This window comes from Kwoniella dejecticola, chromosome 8 (genome assembly GCF_000512565.2).
Source record: "Kwoniella dejecticola CBS 10117 chromosome 8, complete sequence".
NCBI lineage: Eukaryota > Fungi > Basidiomycota > Tremellomycetes > Tremellales > Cryptococcaceae > Kwoniella > Kwoniella dejecticola.
Genome location: NC_089308.1, coordinates 463,948 through 481,595, shown reverse-complemented (window position 1 = coordinate 481,595; position 17,648 = coordinate 463,948). Strand labels below are relative to the sequence as shown.

General features: G+C 48.6%; 7 protein-coding genes across 7 annotated transcripts; 3 read left to right on the top strand and 4 right to left on the bottom strand.

Moving 5' to 3' along the window:
- Positions 1-229: 229 nt before the first annotated feature.
- I303_106502 (uncharacterized protein) lies at positions 230-3,478 on the bottom strand (the record flags this gene model as incomplete). Its single annotated transcript, XM_018411500.1, has 8 exons — positions 230-304; positions 361-778; positions 839-1,084; positions 1,140-1,205; positions 1,268-2,852; positions 2,930-3,024; positions 3,083-3,254; positions 3,322-3,478. The coding sequence occupies 8 exons, from the start codon at positions 3,476-3,478 to the stop codon at positions 230-232; spliced, it is 2,814 nt and encodes a 937-aa protein (XP_018259312.1).
- Positions 3,479-4,111: 633 nt separating this feature from the next.
- On the bottom strand, positions 4,112-5,550 carry I303_106501 (uncharacterized protein; the record flags this gene model as incomplete). Its single annotated transcript, XM_018411501.1, has 3 exons — positions 4,112-5,020; positions 5,105-5,229; positions 5,310-5,550. The coding sequence occupies 3 exons, from the start codon at positions 5,548-5,550 to the stop codon at positions 4,112-4,114; spliced, it is 1,275 nt and encodes a 424-aa protein (XP_018259313.1).
- Positions 5,551-6,162: 612 nt separating this feature from the next.
- Positions 6,163-7,429, bottom strand: I303_106500 (uncharacterized protein; the record flags this gene model as incomplete). Its single annotated transcript, XM_018411502.1, has 3 exons — positions 6,163-6,234; positions 6,330-7,162; positions 7,252-7,429. The coding sequence occupies 3 exons, from the start codon at positions 7,427-7,429 to the stop codon at positions 6,163-6,165; spliced, it is 1,083 nt and encodes a 360-aa protein (XP_018259314.1).
- A 778-nt stretch (positions 7,430-8,207) lies between these two features.
- I303_106499 (uncharacterized protein) lies at positions 8,208-9,739 on the top strand (the record flags this gene model as incomplete). The annotated part of the gene is made up of 5 exons (XM_018411503.1): positions 8,208-8,669; positions 8,930-9,055; positions 9,103-9,291; positions 9,363-9,453; positions 9,510-9,739. 5 exons carry the CDS (start codon positions 8,208-8,210, stop codon positions 9,737-9,739), a joined length of 1,098 nt encoding a protein of 365 aa, XP_018259315.1.
- Positions 9,740-10,370: 631 nt separating this feature from the next.
- On the top strand, positions 10,371-11,235 carry I303_106498 (uncharacterized protein; the record flags this gene model as incomplete). Its single annotated transcript, XM_018411504.1, has 2 exons — positions 10,371-10,526; positions 10,612-11,235. The coding sequence occupies 2 exons, from the start codon at positions 10,371-10,373 to the stop codon at positions 11,233-11,235; spliced, it is 780 nt and encodes a 259-aa protein (XP_018259316.1).
- A 2,932-nt stretch (positions 11,236-14,167) lies between these two features.
- I303_106497 (uncharacterized protein) lies at positions 14,168-15,556 on the bottom strand (the record flags this gene model as incomplete). The annotated part of the gene is made up of 3 exons (XM_018411505.1): positions 14,168-14,914; positions 14,984-15,251; positions 15,327-15,556. 3 exons carry the CDS (start codon positions 15,554-15,556, stop codon positions 14,168-14,170), a joined length of 1,245 nt encoding a protein of 414 aa, XP_018259317.1.
- A 355-nt stretch (positions 15,557-15,911) lies between these two features.
- I303_106496 (acyl-protein thioesterase 1) lies at positions 15,912-16,986 on the top strand (the record flags this gene model as incomplete). Its single annotated transcript, XM_018411506.1, has 5 exons — positions 15,912-15,983; positions 16,054-16,069; positions 16,158-16,534; positions 16,670-16,745; positions 16,811-16,986. The coding sequence occupies 5 exons, from the start codon at positions 15,912-15,914 to the stop codon at positions 16,984-16,986; spliced, it is 717 nt and encodes a 238-aa protein (XP_018259318.1).
- Positions 16,987-17,648: the final 662 nt, after the last annotated feature.

Below are 17,648 nucleotides of genomic sequence, written 5' to 3'. Positions count from 1 at the left end.
TGAGTGGACAAGGACACGATAGCCACTTGGAAGGACCACTTGCTTCATCTTTGATGAGGCGCAAGGTGATTGAGAAAGGAGCAGGAAAGGAAGGGATACTTCAAGGGCTAGGGACAGGAAGGAAGGATGATGTGACTCACATTGGTCTGAGACCTGCAGAGAAAGGAAGTGTCAGCCAAGTCTCGGTAACCAGCGGCGATAACCGGTTTTGTCGATTGCGCTCACTCATTCAATGAGTACCACCGTTCATACCGTTCGCCTGCTGAAGGACTCGCAGGAACTCGTCTGCCGTATACATCTCGATCTGGGCGAGATTTGTCAATCAGCTGGGTTTCCTGCGATGTGCCGAGGAAGACTCACACCGTCAATCGGGAGAGGGCGAGTGTCGTTACCGACATACACGAATCGTGTATAGCCTTGAAGATCCTTAGCAAACGATTTGGCCATTTTCATGTTCTTCAAATCTTCGAGCTGAAGATCTTCCAATTTCTTTTCGTTGTTCTCGCGCAAAATCATGTTGACAGTCGGCCCGGCAATTTGACTGTTGTGTTTCTCGCATAAAGCAACAAGATCACCGTACTCCGTGCTTTTCAGGATATCGTGCATCCACAGCTTCCACTCTTCGCACGCTTGATGAGCGTACATGTTGGGGGGACAGACAGTGATGTTTAACCCGCCTCCAGAGGTGACGCCGACACCAGAGAGTTGACGAAGATGATCATCGAGAGGAAGGAATTGCACAAGGACCGAGTAAGCAGTGGTTGGATCGGGACACAAGCTGGTATTCACGGTATTAAGCACGCGACGTCCTCACCTCGGAAACTCAGATATAGCTCACTTATTGTTACTGAGGCTTCTATGAAAGAACTCCATCGCAGCAGGACAGAGATATGCGCCCCAATGAGGGTTCGTCATGCACAACTTCATGATTTGAATGAATTTGCCGGGATTTCGGAGTAGCAGTGAGGGTGAGAATGTGACGAGACCTCCGGATACATCAATCGGAGTAAGCGAGAAAGTGACACGTTTCGGCGGTGAAGAGGGAGTGATAGGGGTGGGGAGAGGATTGTGCGATGCCGCACCACTACAGGAATATTTGTCAGCTTACTCTGCACCGGTACGAAGGAGAACAAACATACTTTGTTGCTCTTTTTCGGCGAGGATCTAATGCCATGGGGGCTTTGGGAGCAAAGGACGTTTGTGGGCTGGGATATGGTGTAAGAAACGTCAGCTTGAATTTCCCCCACTCCAGCACATTTGTACTCACATAACAGGACTTCTCTTTGGGGAGACATTTCCATTTACAATTGTGCTTCTACTCTCATTCTGGTCGGAAGGATAGCTGGGCCTTGGTACATATGCCGACGCGGGACGGGGAGGAAGGCTCGCTGGGCCACTAGGGGTCGGCCTTTGTGTTGAAAGCTTTGGACCAGTTGGTGGTTTACGTTGATTCATCGATTTGATCGGTTCATCAGTGGTTTTGATCTTTGAAGGTTGTACGTACTTGGGTTTATTGATGGCGGATGGGAGCCGACCAGTTGATGTTGATGGAACAGGCGCAGGATTGAACTGCGGAACAGGACCGGCAGAGGTTGTCTGCTGACTATGTCTCGACGAGTCAAAAGTGATAGGAGGATTGACTTGTGTCACGGGAGGAGATTTCACAACAGGAGTAGCAGGCGTAGGAAGTCCCGGCGCATCAGCGAAACGAACAGAGGACGCGGTTGTTGGGGTAGTTTGGGTGTGAATTCCGTTTGACTGATTGTTTTGACTTGGCGATTTGTCAGCCGCATCAGCCGGTGCCGGTGCGACCTGTTGTTGAGCTTTGAGCGACGCCCATACATTCTGCACGGTCAGAGGAGGCTTTGACAGCACAGGTGGACCGCTTGAGGAGGCTGTCACTGCTGCTGACGCGATAGGTGCAGCCGCCGCGGGCGCGGAACTCTGCATTTGTGCGGTCGAAGCGGATACTGGCGCAGACGCGTTGTCGGAGACGGCAGGAGTCGAAGCTGCAGGAGTTGGAGGAGCATCGAAGATACCCGATTGAAGCTCTCCAAACGTAGCGCTAGGAGCAGAGGGCGGAGGTGATACCACTCTTTTGGCGATCTTTGATTTAGCGAGTTTTGCAATGGTTTCTTCCTTTTTGGCCTTTTTCTCGGCTCGCGTATCATTCTTAGAAGTAGAAACGACGGGAGACGTGGCTTTTCGCTTGGAAGAGGAGGACTGTTGCACTGGTTTCTCGATTTGTTCTTCTTCCTCCTCTGACGAGGCAGCTTGGAGAACTTGATCGACCTCGACGTCTTCATCGTTGGAATCGAACAGAGATCCCAAATTGGAAGCAGGGGAACTAAGTGAAGTTGTCGCTGGTGGAGCTTTGCTCTTGGCCTTCTTGTCGGAGGTATTGGAGGAGGACGAGTCCCCGAATCCGGATGCTTTGCCTTTGCCTTTCCCAGGTGGTGGTGGAGGAGACGCGGATGGTTCTTTGGCTTTGCCCTTTCCCTTATCCTGGACAGCGGGGGGAGAAGCACGAGGAGGTGGGATAGTTGGTTGTGAAGGTCCAGCGACGGGAGTGGGTGTTCTTGTCGAGGTATGTGAAGGCGCGCGAGGGGTAGGGGGAAGGACACCTAAGGCTCTCAATCTGGCGAGACGTGTTTGCTCCTTCGCCTTCTTCTTCCAGATATAGTAATCCGAGTCGGCTTTCTTGGTGTACAAATCCTCCGGAATGGGTTTGAAGTCTCGCTCCAACTTCTCTCGTTGCAATTCTTTGGCTCGTCGACGTTTATAAGTTTCATAGGATCGTTTGTATTTGGGCACAGGTCCGCGTTTAGTGGGATTTCTCTTGAACCAACGTCCTATCAATCCAGCTTATCGTCAGCAAATTTGTCCCGAAAAGGTGTCATACCGAGTTGCCGTGATTGATGATACTCACTAAGGAGACGAAGAGGACACTCGTATACCGTGCCTAATCTTCCCATTGGTTCCTTCTGCCTAGGTGGTATCTCCATACCGAGAGCTTGCCAGAATCTATCTCAACGTCAATGGATCAGTGATTTGGCGACAAGCTGGTTGCTGTTCCACTCACTCGTCGATCAGAGGGTATTTGCCTCTTGTGTCACCCCTGAACATCTTCAACGGTTCTTCTGTCTCCGACCCAGTCTTCAAATATCCATTCCACATGACGCCGTAATGCCAGCCTGTGTAGCCATCTGAGCGATCTCGAGTCGAGTCTCGGTACTTGGCCCATTTGATAGCATCTACAGGAAATCCGCGAGTTAGTCTGCCGTTACGGAAAGAAGAACGGCGTGAAGACAATGGACGAACCGACAATATACTCGTTGTCTGCATCTGGATCTTCATCGGTTGGTGCACTTTCGATCTCACTGCCGCCAATACTACTGGTGTCGGATCTCTCACCCTCGCCGTTGCCTTGATCTCGCGGCTCAAGTCGCACTCTAGCTAATTCCGCCGCTACAGACATGGTGAATTGGCCTGTCAAACTCTAGCTAAATCAAAGAATCTAGTATCTGAGGATATTGCTATCAGGTTAAGTATATATGGAGATGAATTGGGTCAAAGGATATTTGGCAAGAGGAGATGCTGTATAATTAACCACTGAATGATGAAAGGAGAAGAAGTGAAAGCAAGGACTTGAAGATCATTGGTAACTTGTGAGATGAAAATAAGGTATATATATATATATATTGTGAGGTCAAGCAGATTGGATTGAGAAAGTGAAGATGGTATGATGATGATGAGCTGGTGGAGTTGATGATGGGAGAGAGAAGGTGAAAAGCGCCGTTTGGTCGTTTTTTGTATGCGTTTTAAGTGCGTCGTCAAGGGAATCAAACTAGCGATTCGCCCCATTTCTGAAATTACCAAATCGAGTAAAGTGGCACATGACTAATTCATCTGTCATCTGTTAATCTGGCAAGTACAAAGCGACAAAATGCACAAGGGCCATATCGATATGCGATCATAACGGATCAAATAAGCAAACAGGGGTCTAGGGCGCAATGCTGGCATTGGAGATGATCAGATCATGTCGGAAAGCAGTGCGTCATTCATGTAGAGGTGTCACGTAGCCGAAAGAGGTGAGGCTACCACGCCTCGATCATTGTAAAGCTGCTTCTAAAAGGGCGATTGCATCTTCCGCCGTACCCCAACAGCTCTGCCAGCCCGCTCCACCATGTCCATAATTATACACGACAACCGTCTTCTCGCCTTCGGCCTCGCCTTCGGCCTCGCCTTCGCCTTGACACTTGCCGCTGCCTACGGATCTGGTCAGAGACAGATCTGGACCTCTTTCCACTCTCGTACCTCCTTCTCGCGATGGTCTGAATCCTACTAGATTATCCATGATGATCGATTGCAGGCGTGAAGACTGTGTCTGTCTTTCCTTCTTGTTCGTCGGTATAGCCGAAACGTCTGTCGAAGTGGGGTTGTGTAGATCAGGCGAAGACTGATTTGAAACAGGGTGTTTATGGTCCGAATCTCCTTGCGTTAGCTCCGGACAAATCTCCAAGACCCTTCTCAAGATATTTTGGGTAGTCTCCTGCCTCGGTTCAGCTTCCCAGCCGCCCTCTTCCCTCGTTCCGCCAAGGATGACCTCTCCATCAGCTCTAGGAATGACATACGTCCTTTCTCCACCTTCTCCCCCATTAAGATCTCCAACCTGTCTCGTCCACCCCGTTTTGATCCATGGAGCTTTGACTTTGATCACTTGACCCCGAGTCGGGAAGACCGTTTTATCTTCGACTCCTCCTAGAGTCAAGGCTCCGAGACCTACGCAAACTACGACTGCCAGTGGTGTACCTTTCCCAATCAAGGTCTGGACTGACGGTTCAGTCAGAGACGAAAGTGATGGAATGTGGTATCGATGAATCCGAACTTTGCCTTCTGATAAGTGTGATATCCTCTGAAGGAGACGATTGAGGTATGTGAGCGGTGTCATTGTCAAAGAGGTGAACGAGACTGCATGATCGATATCCTTCGGTCGTTCCGCCATTTCAACGATTTTGAACTGCGCGCGACCCACGGATAGCATCAATAAACCCTTCGTTTGATGCTTTGATGCTTCTATACGATCGGATCAATGGAGACTCACGTCCGGATGCTCTTCGTATATCTTCAAGTGTTTATCATGCCCCACAAACATCTCCGTCTGCTTCACCGCCATCAATCCCGTCGCTTCACCTTCATTCTTCCATTCATCGAACATCACTTCGAAAGCTACACTCCTTCCGCAATCAATATCGATCTTCACCGCACCAACATTGACAAAGTCACTCAATGAGGCCTGGTTGACTCACTTCGTCCATCCCATCTTCTCTGTCTCTCGTCCTCGTCATCTGCAAACGAGAGATGATGCGCTCCCGCAATCGTACTTGCATATCTGGCGTCGAGCGGATCGTTAGGCAGATGATCAGCGATGATATGTACCGGAATATCCTCATCTCGGTATAAGGGCGACTCGAGTAGTCGGACGGCTGTGGTCAAGCCTATAATGCCTGCACCAAGGATGATAATCGGATTTTGAGGTCGCTGAGACATCTCGGGAAATCGATAGTTCAGGTGTTATGGCTGGATATGTCGACATGTGGACGTTTTTGAGTCACCCAACGACTCCTATTTATACCTTTTTTCGACGGATGTCCATGGCAGGAAGGGTACAATAGATTGGCGATCATTGAGTCACCGTCCGTACTCTCGCTGAAAGAAACCGGCGAAGATTCGTGCTAGCTGGCATTCGTCCTCGGTCTACAAAGTGAAACGGCGAAGATATCTGCTCAGTTGGCGATGTACGTATTGAAACGGCGCTAGCACATGCTCAGTTGGCGAAGTGAATCCTGGTATTTCGAAGTATACATGGATGATTGGCGACAGAGACCGAATTGGCGATTGTAGATAAGACGATTGGCGAGGGTGAGATTGGCGAAGCCATGATTGGCGATTTTATCTAAGTACATCGGTCTTGTCCGAATCCAAATGAATCGCACGTACTGTACAGCCGGTACAGCCGCTGCATGTGGTGTATGCACCCACTTAGGTTCTTACTTTATTAAAATTCCTTTTGAGCTGGGCTGGTGCATGAGTCATATGCTGCATGCATGGACAAGCGTATCTCACTCAAATATGATTCGTGAAGTCATAAAGGCCATTCTCTTAACCCAAGTGTTTCCTGACAAAGTTGATGACCGGTACAACAGCCTTCTCCCACATCGGATCTTCCGGTCCCTGCTCAGTCATATCTGCAACATCAGCTGCTTCTCCTTGTTTCTGAATGATGCTCACTCAATACTTTGTGGAGTAGTGAAGTCTCAATGACTCACAGCAAGATAAGTTTCGAACAGATGATCCGCTCCATCAATATAATTCTCTTCCACATCCACGCCCATCTTTCTAAGCTTAGCCGCGAGCTGATGACTCTGAGTGACAGGCACGATCGTGTCCGCTTTTCCATGCACGATCACCGTTGCTGGATATCCACTCGATTTGGATCCGATGTGGTGCATCGCAGACCATCTTTGCAGCTCCTTCGTGTACTCTTCTTCCGCCTCAAAGCGATATTTCCTAAAGATATTAGCCATCTTGAGACCGTTCTTGAAGGTATAGACATTCAGATCCGCCCTCCGCACATCTTTCTCCGTCGGCGTATAATCGATACCCCACGCAACCTTCAGATCGTCTCCAGAGGTGAAAGGAGGTAATTCAAGAGTAAATGCAGAAGTAACTACCGCATTCGCAGGATCTCTATCGTTCAAGTCACTTTCTAATTCCTCGGTGGAGTGCTGTCCAAGTGTAGGAAGGGGTAGATCGGGAACGCAGAGGGAGTAGAAAGGATCATCGAGGGATGTCAAGCCGTATATGTCGACTACGACTCGGGGTCGAGGGGAAAGGTGGTTACCGCACCATAAGGCGAGATGAGCGCCAGCTGAATCACCCGCACAGATGAAGGAATCGGTGTCGACGTTCTCCTCTCCTAAGACGCTCGAGAGGTTGGTTTTGCACCATTCGTAGGCGGTCAGAATATCGGAAGCAATATCATCGTGTGTGACTTGAGGCACGAATCGGTAGGATACCGAGACGACGTGGTATGATAAGGACCTGAAGGCTGGGATGACCCATACGTTGGGCACGTAATGCTTGCCATACATGAAGGCACCTGTAGCCTCCGGTCATCACTTTCATTCCGGTCGAGGTACGGTAGGCGCATCGAAAGAAGCAAGGAAGAATGGACATCCTTCGTCAGACTAGAGAACAACTCCACCCCATGTATCCAAAGTACCCAAGGTCTCTTTCCCAATCCTTTCTCCTCTTCTCCTTGCTTATCTACAGCAGGCCATACTCTGAGAGGCAGATCGATCCCATCGACTTGACCAGCGACGTGATCGATGAAAGGTGTCGGGCACGGTATGACAGGGATCTTCATATTTGGAGACTACTGAGACGACGATATTTGATAAGTGACTTGTGGAAATCGTCCATATCACTCTGGCAGAAGGATGTGTTGATGGGGTTATATATGTTTCTTGGCCTACGGCTATGTAAGCTTGAAGACACATTTGACCGTTCAAAGGTCGCCGCACAAGCATGTCATTACGCTCCATCCTCCTTTCGATCGAGCTAGAGTCTCAGATCTGGACAGTCAGGTCCATAGCTCGGGCAGCATATACACTCGGTGCAGCGGCGTCGGTGCGAAGTCGTGGCGTTTGGACCATCGTTTCTGTTGAGTATCCTGAGATTAGGAACGAAGGGATAGGGGGATCGAACACCTTTGAGCATCGGGTGACTTGGCGAGGATAGGTGCATTGCCCCCACGAGGCGAGTTGAGGAAGTCAGATTCAGCCTCGATGTCACTGCAGTAGGCATGCACGGCATCTCAGCAGATTGTAGAGCGGACAGGAGGCAAAAGACACCAGGTGAAAAGATGTGAGTTAGGGTTTCATACCATGTTCTTGAGGTGGAAAAGGGGAAACATTAATAAGTTTCCGGTTGAGTTTCGAGCCGGATGAACTCTGCTCTGCAACCTAAATATCTGAATCTATCTCCGACCGTTCGACTTGAGTCATCGCAATCGCTACATCACTTTGCATATCGAGACCTCAACATCGTCTACCTCGATTCTTGAAACGATCAATCCAATCCCTACGCATTTCATCAAAAGCGAATTCATCGGCAGCCCAGCTTGATTTAACCGTCTCGTCAATATGCCAGCCGCCAGCAATGAAATGCCTATGACCCCCGAGTGTACTTATGAAAATTTCATCTTGAGAACTCCGGAGAAGCAGCATTACGTCGAGCAGACGACATTCCCGATACTCGATGCCGATGGTAATGGTGAGATAGTGGATTATGTGGACAACGAGTGCGAGTGGAGGGTTTTACGGGAAGCAATCGCAATCGCCCGAAGATTGTGCTTTTGTCCTCGTGGAGAGGCAATCTTGAACAAGATGTTTGGTGTCGTTGGTGAAGCCGTCCGCTTGGAAGAGAATGATCCGCGACCGATCCCCGAAGATCTAGATGCTCTGGATATCAACGAGTCAATCCTGCACCGACAGAGATGGTTCGCTATTCACGGGCAATTCGAAGTATGCGTAGACCCCTCCATAAGGTCGTCCTACGCGTATGTGGACCGTGAGCTGCCGTCGATTATACATATAAGGCAAGATGTGAGTCATTCTTCCGCTGTTCTCAAACCTGAGCGGCTCGACTGTTCCCCGTTCCACTTCATACTGGGTGATTCACATGCCATGCGTGGTAGAATGTACATCAGCATCATACTCAACTTCTTCCGTGTGGGTCTGGCTCTCAGTCAGCCTTCCAAACTCCTGCTCCACGTCATCTTCGTTGACGGCGACTTGGTCGAAGCTACACCCCAATCGGTGGACGTGCTGCCTGTGTCGTTCGCTGATGATTCGCTTGGCCGTAGATTCTCACTTCTGCTGGTCTTGCTGAGGGGAATTCCTTTAGGAATCCCATTATCCGGGATTACGCTCTGCTGAACCTCAGCATAATCCTCATGCACGAACTTACACACGTAATGAGGGGGTTCTTAGTGAGTGCTTGTGACCGCTGCTGAATCCTGCTAATCCCGTCGAGCAGGTTGGTGCGCAGAAATTTACACCTCCAAAATGTTACGATGGTGTAACCTTGTCGCAATGGGAATATTCGAACGGATATCCTGCTCCATATTATGATGGGGAAGGCGGATGGATGATGGAGCAGTACATGATGGGCGGCCAGATTTATGGTCTATTGTATGGAGAGGATCATCCCAATAGATCGTATGAGGTAAGTGGGGCTCGCGGTCCTTCCTATGTGCAGGATGAACGATGGACGGGCGCTGATTCGCCCGATCGCAGGGCAAGCTCGCAGGCCTCATTCTGCAAAGACATCAGCCGGAAGCGGAGTGGTTCTACATAGCGCATGAGGATTGTTGCACCATCCTGGAGGGTGAGATATCTCTTTGTTGTGTCCGGGTTCAAGGTTTGCTGAATGCAAACGTGCAGGCGCAGCGGATTGGGTTGATGTCCTCCCTCTCAAACCCCGATCAGCAACCACTTACAAAGGCACCAACGAGGGGGCTAGACTACGACAAGCAGGTCTTTCAATCGGACATCGCCCGCTTGGAGGGACATCTCAGTCTCAATCTGGCAGAGCAGGTATCTCAGTAGCAGTCAGGTCATGCGGGACACATACAGTTATAGAGAGGCCGAAGACTGAGGGTGATACCTTGTAGTGGCTACAGCTGGTCGCTATCAAGCTCACTGCGTGGAATCAAGAGTCCAGGTGAAGACCCATCGCGAGTAAGATGGATCAATTAACTGCGGTTGGAACACATTCAAATCACCCAGCACGACTGGACAGAACTGCAAGTAGTCAGGCTCTTCAACGGAATCTTCGGGTACACAAAGTCGGCTCTGGTCAATTGAACAAGAGATGGACAGGTAATGAAATATATTCATTGAGCATCAGAACCTATCTCACTCAAACAGGCTTGATCGGCCCATATCTACCGAAACCAAAAACATTAAACTGCGCGTTAGTCGGAAATTATCAACCAGAGGTCGAAATATGCCAAACCCTCGGCATCATAGGCAGCTCAATGCGGCATCTCGTATTAGAACCGCAACGTTCGGAATCGGACAGATGAATCGGACAGATCGTCAAATGATAGATTGGAAGAGTTGCGGACTAGCTATACTCATCTGAAATCCCTGAGACTCAATCAACTACATTCACGAGCCTTTTCAGGTTCATGTCGGATCATCAAAACGGCCCCGCACTTGGAGGATATGAAAGTGCTTTGCTCAGAAGACAGACATACGTGGAAAGGGTACGACAGTAGATTGACTCCAGTCGATATGAAAATGTTACGTGAACATCCGAACATCAAACGGCTCGAATGGTACGGTGGGCTGGACGCCAGATGGTGGTTCGAGAAAATTTCTCAGGAGGGGTTCGATCATGTTGAGATTCTCGTGCAGAATCAAGCGATCGAGTGCGAAAGTGAGACATATATTGAGGTGAGTGATGCTTTTTACTGGTCTCGCATGTGGTCACCAAGGCAGAGCAGTGCATCATACTGATGATCACTGTCCATGATCATAGAACATACTCGTCCCCCCTTTCCCGTCAATGAGGACCATACTCGTACCGTGTCGCACACCGAAATGGTCCCGTCACCTTACCGCACCAGACTGGGCTAAAGCCCCTCCGCCCCGAAACTCCATCTCACCTCATGTCATAACTCATCTTCGTCAGGCTCAAAGCCTCCTAGCAGTGCAATTTAGTTGTCTATCGACTCTGTCCGTGGAGGAAGTGTTAGACTGCTCAGGATGGAGCGAGAAAAGGGTCAACGGAGTGTTGATTAGATGTTATACTAATCAAGCTACCGGAGAGGAATTCTACCATTTTAGAAGGCTGGAGCTGTTATCCGTCCAGCCAAAGATATACGATCAATCGTATCAGGATGATTATGAGGCTATGAAGCAAGAGGTTGAAAGTAGATGGGTCGATCATACTTCCTTCAAAAACGCGACTGTACCTCCACCGATCTTGAACAAAGTATACAAGTTGCTAGGCCAGCGTATCGAATGGACCACGCCTGGAAGGGCTCTAGAGATGCCGGAATCAGCTTGGGATGTTCTGCGCACGTGGAGAGTCAAGTTGCCTGACAGAGGTCAGGAAGGTCGGAAGATGGTCACTAGGAAAATGGCACGAACGATGCAATAAGCCACAAGCTGAGATTGAGACTGAACATCCTTATCAAATATGAATATTGAACCTGTATGTTTGTTTTCTGTACTTTGGTCAATCAGATATTCGCATGATGCTATTTTTGCGTTCTTCCTCAATATCTCCAACGACCTTGTGTCACAATCTCGATCCGACTTGTGATGAGGAAACAACGTGGCACTCCACACTGTCATCGATCAATCACTCATCATTGGTTTTTGTTTACCCTCCTTTGATGGTTCAATCAATCAATCTCAACATCACTCGATCATCACTAACCCAGCTACTGATCGAGATACACCTCACACGACAAATACAGCAAAAGTGAGGACGAATAAAAGATTTGATCGCGCGTCCCTCTCGAGACATGTCGCCCACAACCGAGGCGCTCATGAGAAGCTGGGGGCAAAATCTCATTAGCGCCTCAATCGCCGACTTAACCGTTATGGTTCAGCGTCGTTCCCGTACGCGATCGAGCACAGGCCCATATTCACGCTTTATATACCCCCTTTGACCTGTAAAATAAATAGTGTGCACGAGTGTCGTTGCCGATACGATGTTCCCTATTTGGTAACTGTCGCCGACGTTTCCAGAGGTCCTATACAGAAGACTCAATTCGCTCAGAGGCGGGACTGAGGCACTCTACTATTTCATACTCTCCGGCTTGAAGTTTCCACAATCAATTTCTGCTAGGTGAATGCTGTCTGTGTGTAAATCCCAAAAAGATTGAGATTCAATCAAGTGAGCAAAAGGATTGATGCGCGTCCCTTTCGAGACATGTCGCCCACAGCCTGAGTAGCGCAGATAGCCCCGGGAACTAAGAGCGCTTCTCAGTACTGCCGACTTAACCGTTGTGGTTCAGCGTAATTTTTCGTACGCGGTCGGACATCAACCCATTTTTAGGATATATATACCCTAACCAAAACAAAAACGCTTCAGTTGTTCTGAGCATAGGACTACCTGTCGATGGTGGAAAATTGTAGGAATTCCTGTGAAGAGTTTATCGTCAACCAAATGACTCCAGTCTGACGACGAGACGTTGTCAGGATATTTGTTGTCCGACGCCTGATTGACAACGCTGGAAATATCCTCAGACGTCATTTCTCTGTGTGAAAACCCCAAAAAGATCGATACCAAACAGAACGAGCAACAAAAGGATTGATCGCGCGTCCGTTAAGGACAAATCGCCTACACCTGAGTAGGACAAGCGTTCTCAGGATGCTGACTTAACCGTTATGGTTCCGCGTCGTTTCTGAACGCGGTCGGACACCGACCCATATTCAGCATTTATATACCGCACTCGTACCGTGTCGAATCTGAAATTGAGCTTTGGTCAGATTACCTTGACCCTTGACTGACACGGACAAGCCCCGAGACTGACTGAGGTGAAGTTGTCGTCCCCTCTTTGCATAGTGGAGCTTTCGTAGCAGCAGGTAGCCACTTGACGAACGAAGTTGTCTCGACTTCAAAGCGTTTAGCTCGCTGGGTATGGGCTGAACTTAGACTTGGACTGACTATGCGGATTCTAAATTCACTCGATGTTTCTTTGGGTATACAGTACATGCTGATTAGCTAGCGGGGTGACATATATCCTCGCTTCATGATTTAGCGATGCGTGTTCGCGATCGGACGACGTTGATCCCTCACCCATCAAAATCACTCAATCAGTCAGTCAATCAATCCACGAAGGAGGTTGATTTACTCGTTTGATTTGCTGAATTTGCTTAAAGCAGGCCATCAACATGACACAAATTTACTCCATACACTCCATCTGCACGTTCGCCTGAACTCTCCCAACACGTGTCTCGGAACGCAGATACATGCTGTACAATCGTACAACCTCGAGTGCGGTAAGAGAGCTGATCATCTTAAGTCAAGTCAAAAAGCAAAAAAGCTACATTGCATTGCGAAAGGATTGATCGTGCGTTCCCTTGGGAACGAATCGCCACACTTGAAAGCACGTTCACTGCTCGACTAGATCCTCCCTTATGTTTAGATCCGCATGACTTAACCGTTATGGTTCAGCTACCACGACCGACTAGATGGCGGAAAAAGGGATTTATATACCGATGGAATCTCAGTTGCTTCCGCTTCCATTGTGTATCTTCTTGTCCACAGTAACCACAACGAAAGGTCGGTGGTTTTTGTTTCATCGTTTTGTCAGTCATCATTGGAACGATAAAGACACTCGAACGCTGGTAAGGAAAAAAAGGGGTAATCTGATCTCTCCTCGACTTCGGCTGCTCAAATTCGAAAGATCACATATTTGTCAGTGCAGCACAACGCTCGGACCTGCTCTTGAACTCGACAGGCCAACTTCGATCAATCTCATCAGCTCGACTCCTTCCTCTTCTCGATCGTGAAGAATCAGTACAAAGTACAAAAAGAACAGCATCGCAAAAGGATTGATCGCGCGCCCTCATGACTCCCATCGATGTCGATGTCGATGTCGACGTGGTAGGAGCCAATCGGACATTCGCTCGCTGGGTCCATCTATCATGCATCTTTGCGTATAACCATTACCTTCATCATATTGAGCAGTACCCAATATACCATATGGCCGGCCTTGAGCTTCATGGTATATTGAGTAATGATCAACATGATCAAGGTATTGATTATACGCAAAGATGCTTGATAAGTCCATGCGAACTTTACCGTTGTGGTACAGTGTTGTTCTACGCGGTCAATATATAAAGGTTAGAAGGTTTATGTACTCGACCAACAACGCTTGGACCACCTGCTTTAGCTCGATCAGATTACAAAAATACACGTCAGCTCCAATTTAGGAGCATGAGGATCTGGTCAGTATTAAGTAATTTAGATACCATCGTCAACATCGGATTCAGCTTGTAACCAGGCTCAACTATGCATTTACTTCTTACCCTTTCTTGTCTTCTATTATGGTCTATCCTGTTTTGTCCTGTCTCATCTACACCAATCCACCGTAAGCCTGCTCGACCAGACCCTCCCAACTCCACTGCTCGGGTCGTTCCCTGAAATCTACTAATGCCTTTGCCCTATTCAGCCTATCTTGCGTATCTTTCGCACGTTCCCCGGAAGGCTGTATCGAAGTACAATAGAACCTCTGCAAAGCCAGCGCCAGTAATTGAGCTTGTTGTTGAGAAAGCAAGAATCCAGGATTTGTCGAAGATCCATTCGGACCCGAGGCAGACTCAGGTGAGATCTCGCCTCGCATTAATACTAAATTATGCGTTTGAGCTAGATCCGTATAATGCGTCAAAGTCAAGAAAGGCTGGGACCATTCCCCCTGCTTCTTGAACTCTTCCAATGGTGTGAAGATGACACTTGTGTTCAATGGTAGAGGTTCGGTAGACTCCGTTGGAGGATTGGACTTTTCGGGTGTAGGATGGAATATCCATTGGAGGTAGAACATCTCGTATTCGTCTGTCTTGATTTCGCCTTTCTCGGCTGCTTCGCTCGATGTTGATCCGGAAGGTAATGATTCGGTCAATCTGGGTAAAGGAAGGACGAAGAATGGATTGCGTTTGGCAACTTCTAACATCGATTTGTAGGTGTCTGCGGGTACTGGAGCTGAAAGGAACGAGTTGGACAAAGTCGGATGAGAAGTGTGGTACGCGGTCCATATTTGGGAGATGGCATTTGTATCGTGAGGTGTTAAATGTATCAGGGGAAGATTTATGATCGACGAGAGGGGCTATGAATAGTACCCTACAGAGTAAGCTTCAGAGCCCTGTTCGAGGGAAGGAAAATTGACCAGACCAACCTTGATACCTGCCCGATCACTTTCCGCCTGACTCTTGACACCCTCCTTCTTCTTGATTTCCCGCTCCTGCAACCTCCTCTCCACTGCATCAGATAACTTCGCACTCGCACTCTTTTGCCCTTCTACATCCTTGTTGAACTGCTCTTCCTCCTCCTCAAGCTTGATCGCCGCAGCAGCAGCATCTTTGGCTTTCTTCGCTTTCAAAGCTGCTTTGACTGACGGAGCCAATACTTTGAGCTTGAGGGAATCGAGATCTTTGACGCCTTCGCTACAAGTGCAAGTGATAAAGACGAGTCAGTAGACGGGTAGCCAGCAGATATTGTGATGAAGAAGAGAAGCTCACGCTTTCGCTTTCTTGTTCAGCTTATCCCCATATTTCTCTTCAAACTCTTTCCGTTTCCTCTCGATCAGTTCTCTCGGATGGAGCTGGTTCTCCAATTCCGAAAGGACGTCTCGTCGAACTGCTGACGTCGACAATGTTTTCGCGGCAACTCGATATGTAGACGCAGGAGCCGTTGCGGATGATCGATTCAGTCCCGCCCGAAAAGTCGTCCGAGGTATTATCGATGTCATCTTGATCTGCTTTTGCTGTTTTGCTGGAAGAGTGAAATTAAAACGATGAAATGAAAGTGATTTTCTGTTGCCGCTTGGATTCTATCGAATTCTTGGTGGTGACTGTGGAGTCTCCACATTCTTCACCATTGCAGAAATCGCATTCATCCCCTGGGCGACAAGCACCTCCTCATTATTCCGCATCTATGTCGATACAATCCGATGCATGGGTGATGGACGCATGATATCCTTGATTTACAGACTACTCTTCCTGTCTTTTCTCTCGATCGCTGCCGTGTACCTATACTCTAGCGCAACTTTCAGCATCTTTAAGCAATTCCCAACGCCGACAGATTCCTCTTTGGCACCATCAACAATGACGACTACCCTGAAACACCTCAAGGTATCGCCCAAAGAGGCTCATACAGCTACAGTGATCTTCCTACATGTGAGCGGGGTCTTGATACTTTAGCTCCGAAACTCGTCGAGACACCGCTGACCTCAAAAGCGACAATCAGGGTTTAGGTGATAGTGGTAGGTGATCCTATCTGGCCAAAAATCCAAGACGAATGTACGCGTTTAGAGAGCTCAAGGCTGATATATACTGCAATTTTTTTGGTAGGTCATGGATGGCTACCCGTAGCTAAATTACTATGGAGTTCCTTCCCCAACGTCAAATGGATCTTACCCCACGCTCCACAAATACCTATAATGCTGAACGGAGGGATGCGCATGCCTGGATGGTTCGACCTGTCCTCCTTGGATAATCTGACAGACTCGAAATACGACGACGAAGCTGGTATACTAGAATCGATCGCCAGTGTGGACAAGTTGATACAAGCTGAGATCGATAGTGGTATACCCGAGAACAAGATCATACTGGGCGGTTTCTCCCAAGGGGGAGTGATCTCTATATTGACGGCTTTGACGTCCAAGAGAAAGTTGGGAGGTGTAGTAGGGTTATCGACGTGGGTTGCGTTGAACCATAAAGTCGATGAGGTGAGTCGAGCGGCTCTCTCAATCCTGTCATCATCTCAGCCCGCGACTCTCTGCGACTGCAACTGTGGAGTATTGTGTGTTATGTTTTGCTCGACTGAAGTGACTGACGTGATTATACTACGTCACGCTATGCAGATCAAGAGCAGTCATGCGAATCAAATCCCGATTTTTTGGGGCCACGGAACCGCTGATCCTGTGGTAGACTACTCTTGTGAGTGAATTCACCGGACTATAGAGGCTGTCCTGCCTATACTCAGACGCGGTGTGTTTACGTAGATGGCCAGCAATCGATCGAACTCCTCACTAAGAAACTAGGTTTCCCGCTCTTACCTCCCGGAACGACATTCCAACGACCCGGACTCAGATTCGAGAGTTATAGAGGACTGCCTCACTCTTCTTCGCCTCAGGAGATCAACGATCTCAAAGACTGGCTCACCGCAGCTCTGAAATGAGGATCAGGGAGTAAGTTGTGAGACTTGTATAAGAGGAGGGGGAGTTTGTTGGATCAGGCAAAGGCGGCTAGCTTTTTGACATGTACCTGATCTCATCGGGAGATTGTTATCGGTCTACAGATAATTATCAGAAGTCATCGAGCAGCTGGATGAGAGGACGGTATCTGTAATTTGTAATGCAGCGCTATCACGCAGTCCTCACCCGATTCAAGTCTCGATCTCATGGCGAAGTCTCGTCTCGAGCTCATCTGCTCCATTCTTGGATGGAAGGCGACTCCACTGCATCTGACAATGGAAATCTTACTGCGCGGGCGTCACAGGTCGATCAACATTGAAATCATGGGTCTTTGCTGGTCATGCTTTCCCGCACCAAGCGAGTTTGTCATCGCGCACGAGCGTATGAATATATGAGGTTATGGACCCGTGGACACATTTTCAGATCCCAAAGATCCAGAGTTCCGTAAACCGCAGTACTCGTAGATACGCGTTCCAAGATCTCCCTCCTGCCGTTGCCCACCTGGTGACTAACGTTTATCTAAACGCCCACCGGTGCTACCAAATGTTCAGAACGTTTCAGTAAGCCTGCAGTGTAATATCGTGAAATACATATACATGTACAGTCCCTCGTGGATAGATGACAGGTCTTGCATTCGTCGTATTTG